The 3,523-nt window shown below is 39.1% G+C and overlaps 1 protein-coding gene across 1 annotated transcript; it reads right to left on the bottom strand.

The window, feature by feature from the left end:
• Positions 1-542: 542 nt before the first annotated feature.
• On the bottom strand, positions 543-3,270 carry LOC141332987 (uncharacterized). The gene is made up of 4 exons (XM_073837942.1): positions 2,771-3,270; positions 1,932-2,110; positions 1,730-1,838; positions 543-1,474 (listed from the first exon to the last, which is right to left on the bottom strand). The coding sequence occupies exons 1-4, from the start codon at positions 2,916-2,918 to the stop codon at positions 543-545; spliced, it is 1,368 nt and encodes a 455-aa protein (XP_073694043.1). The 5' UTR covers positions 2,919-3,270.
• Positions 3,271-3,523: the final 253 nt, after the last annotated feature.

The following is a 3,523-nucleotide window of genomic DNA, read 5'->3' as shown; positions in this document are numbered from 1 at the left end:
TAATTCTTCAGTACTTTTAGCTGTTAGACACTGTGTAGATATACTGCAAATATAAGTGCTATGTAATATATATTTTTAAATTTGACACTGTGTAGATATACTGTAAATACAATTGCTTTGTAAAATATTTGTAAATTTCTATGAACATAGGGATTTGTATATGTTATTAATAAACAATGTTGTGAAGCATTCTGTAAAAAGTTTATCCAGAGTAAAATGCATTTACACCTTAACCATTAAAAGAACAACAATATTTTTAAAACTTGTCAATTTTTTATTTACATATTTGGCAATAGCATATAAGTGAGGTGAATGAAACTAATAAAAAGCTTCCATAGCAGCTCAAAGCTACAAACAAGATTGGAAGCAGTTCCTTGCAACCATGGAACATAAGCAAAAAGTGACCAAGACAGACTATAAAGCCCATGTATATTTACATACAATGCAACATTGACTTAAGTTGTAAATTGAAAAAGTATTTACAACAGGAATTGCATGCATCACAGATGTACATAGAACTATTTACATTTGAAAAATCTGCCTCAACGTAATAATGCATCCATGTAGATGTTGTGATAAAAATAATCCAGCTTCTGTCGCATTGAGTTGATGATCTCCTCATCCCTAAATACTCTTTCAACTGTGAAGTCAGTGTGGGTATCTGTTATAAAATCACACCACTGAAGTCCGCTTAATGCCAGCTGGCCTTGAACCTGATAATAATATTTGTGGTTTTTCTTGAGGCAGGCCTGGCCTCGAACTGTGATCAGGTGTTTAACTTGAGCAACATCTTCAACATCACAACTCTTTACCTCTGCCAACCCAAATGGCGGTGTTTCTCTGGGGTTGAAGACTTTAGCATCAGGGCTGGCTGCAAGGTGAGGTGCATCAGGGTGGATGATGACCCCACACTGCGTCACAGAGACATCACAAAACTCTGAATATTGCCTCAGTATGTCAGGTTCCAGGTCCAGCCCTCTTTTCATAGTAGCTGTCTGAGGAGTTCCTCTCAGAATGCGAGCAGCCAAAGAATTTTGCAGTAGACTCTCCACGAACATGGCATATTTCACCAAATCTGCTGTAAGTCGGGGTTTGCGTACCTGGGTCCACAGCTGGCATTCCGACTGCAGTCGTGTTTCTTCCTCAATTGCAGCAGACATCTCCCTTGACACTTTAAGGCTCTCTGAGTGGCATTGTTGCTTGTAGTTGGGCTCAAATTGGAAATTGAATTTAAAATTGTAACCTTCTAAAGGCAACTGAGGAAATCCAGGGGCACCAGGGTGTTTAATAATGTCTCTACTTATCTCGGGAGGGCACTGGTAAGAAAGCAAAGACCCAAATGGCACAGGGTCAAATTTAGAGTCCACAAAATTAAGGGCCTCGAGCCCGTGCAGCAATTTGCAAATGCCTGGTTGTGGGCGTTTGTCTTGAAGTTTCTCAGCACTGTTAATGATGTGAGGATCTGGAAGAGGCCCTGACAAAAAAGTGAGATATGACAAGTTAAATGTACATATCACTGTCATCTGACCTTTCGTAGTTTAGCAGACACCAACACATATCACCTATCTATAAATACACATGAAAATGTTTTGAGCTGCCCCAAATCCTTACATATTAAGAAATGTTCATAATTTGCAGAAGATATCAACTGAAGGCTTAAAGGGAAAAGATACTAATCAATGTTTTATTATACATTAAAATATTTGGAGATGTGTTCATTCAGACTTACCACCATATGCTCTGTACAGTGTACATTTCACTCCAGTTCGGGCATGATCCTTAGTCTTTGGTACTGGTTTACGCACTACCATGTCATTTGTTGCCTCAGGAGCAATTCCCTGTAATGTATTGATGAGAAATTTTTAATTTACAAATGTCATTACAAAATTCTAGTCCAACATCATTAAATGTAATGAATGTTAAAATATTACATGTGTCCTAGGCCAGTGCCAGGTCTGCAGAGAGCTGGTGCATGACAGTGGCAATGGCACTGTCTTGAATCCCATGGTACAGTAGTGAGCACTTTGAAACAATAATGCCACAATGTGGTTGCACAGTGCTTTCCCAGCAGAGCAGGTACATGACATGCATTTCACTACCACAGGAACCTCTTTCGCATGAAATGTAACCTGACAAAAGAAACAAGAAAATAAGTATTTGCTCACAACAATTTTAAATTTATTTGGAGTAATTGAACAAACTTAAAAATTAAAGCAAGTCTATGAACTTTGAACACCAATTTTTTATAGCTTATAAGACAGAATATATATCAGCCTTTAACCCTAACAACACTCTTCTGTTTTTAAATGTAAGATTGTCATCTAGAGTTTGGCGCCACACACTCATTGACACCAGGCTGAGAAACACACTGAACCACAATGGAACTTTGTGGGATACTGCAAAGTCTGCAACCGCAGCAGAACATGAACATGAGCCGCCTCATTTTTCCTCATGGACCTGTGACAGCGCCCTCTCACTATCAACTCATTGACAACTACATTCGAAACTATTCCAATGCAATGTTTTGGTGAAAGGGCACAACATTAACCATGAATGCGTTACTGACTTTTATCTAACAATACACAATCTATAGCAAAGTAATAATATCAGTAATAAACATGATTGCAACAAGGGTTTGCAGGTCTGTATTACAGTAAATTTATCAAGAATATGGACTTTCACTGCAGAAGAGAAAGCTAACAACTAGCAGCTACCGTTATCCTAACTCCTCCGCTAACGTAAGTTGGGCAGGACAATACAAAATGCTTACCTTCATATGCAAACAGGTACTGCTCAATGAAGAATTTGTATCCTTTATCAAGTTTGGAACGAGTGGTGAGTGAAAATTTGTCTGCAAGACGATGTACATCACCCAGATTTATTTCTGGCAGGTGTTGAAGGGACTGAGTAAACTCCATAGCGTAGCGTTATGCTGGCGGCGGAAGTAAACATACACTGCTTTGAGTCAGAATGGAAGTTGCGTGACGTCGTGTGAAAAGGGCCTATTAACACAGCTAGAACTCACTCAAGTCAATCTATATCATGCATAAATACAGCTGATTTACCTCTACCCATTTGACGGATTATCAGCATCCCTCCACCACCCCATCTCCTCACTCGGTTCGGGCCATTCCCATGTTTGGAGCCCTTCCCTGGACAGCACGCCAAACATGCTTTACATACTCCAACTAATTATATGTAAGTGGGAACTCGTGAAATGTCTAACTACTGTCTTATCAAATTAAGGCCAAACGCATAAAAGTTTAAACTGACAAAACACACAGCTGCATCTCTTAAAGTTTTAAGTGCACATTGTAAGCAAAAAATTTGAAGCAGCCATTATGAACAGCTGATTTGTACAGAGCCATCTGACGACCAAACCACATCGGGACAATTTGTGTACAATGGGTTTTTTTAGCGAACCGTACATTTAGTCGGAAGACCACCTCTTGGTTTGGTCTCAGATCAGTTTGCTTCTGAGTGTCTGAAATCAATTGGAGTATTAACAAATAGTGAAAGGTCC

This window comes from Garra rufa, chromosome 4, assembly GCF_049309525.1.
Source record: "Garra rufa chromosome 4, GarRuf1.0, whole genome shotgun sequence".
Taxonomy (NCBI): domain Eukaryota; kingdom Metazoa; phylum Chordata; class Actinopteri; order Cypriniformes; family Cyprinidae; genus Garra; species Garra rufa.
Note: the sequence above shows the minus strand (reverse complement) of the source record. Positions and strands in the feature narration are given on the sequence as shown.

What these genes read in the sequence shown, in the direction of transcription:
- LOC141332987 (XM_073837942.1), bottom strand. Translation starts at nt 2,918, where the DNA reads ATGGAGTTTACTCAGTCCCTTCAACACCTGCCAGAAATAAATCTGGGT. An exon ending in GTACCTGTTTGCATATGAAG is followed by an intron (nt 2,111 to 2,770) that starts GTAAGCATTTTG and finishes TTCATGCGAAAG; the next exon opens with AGGTTCCTGTGGTAGTGAAA. An exon ending in ACTGTACAGAGCATATGGTG is followed by an intron (nt 1,475 to 1,729) that starts GTAAGTCTGAAT and finishes CTTTTTTGTCAG; the next exon opens with GGCCTCTTCCAGATCCTCAC.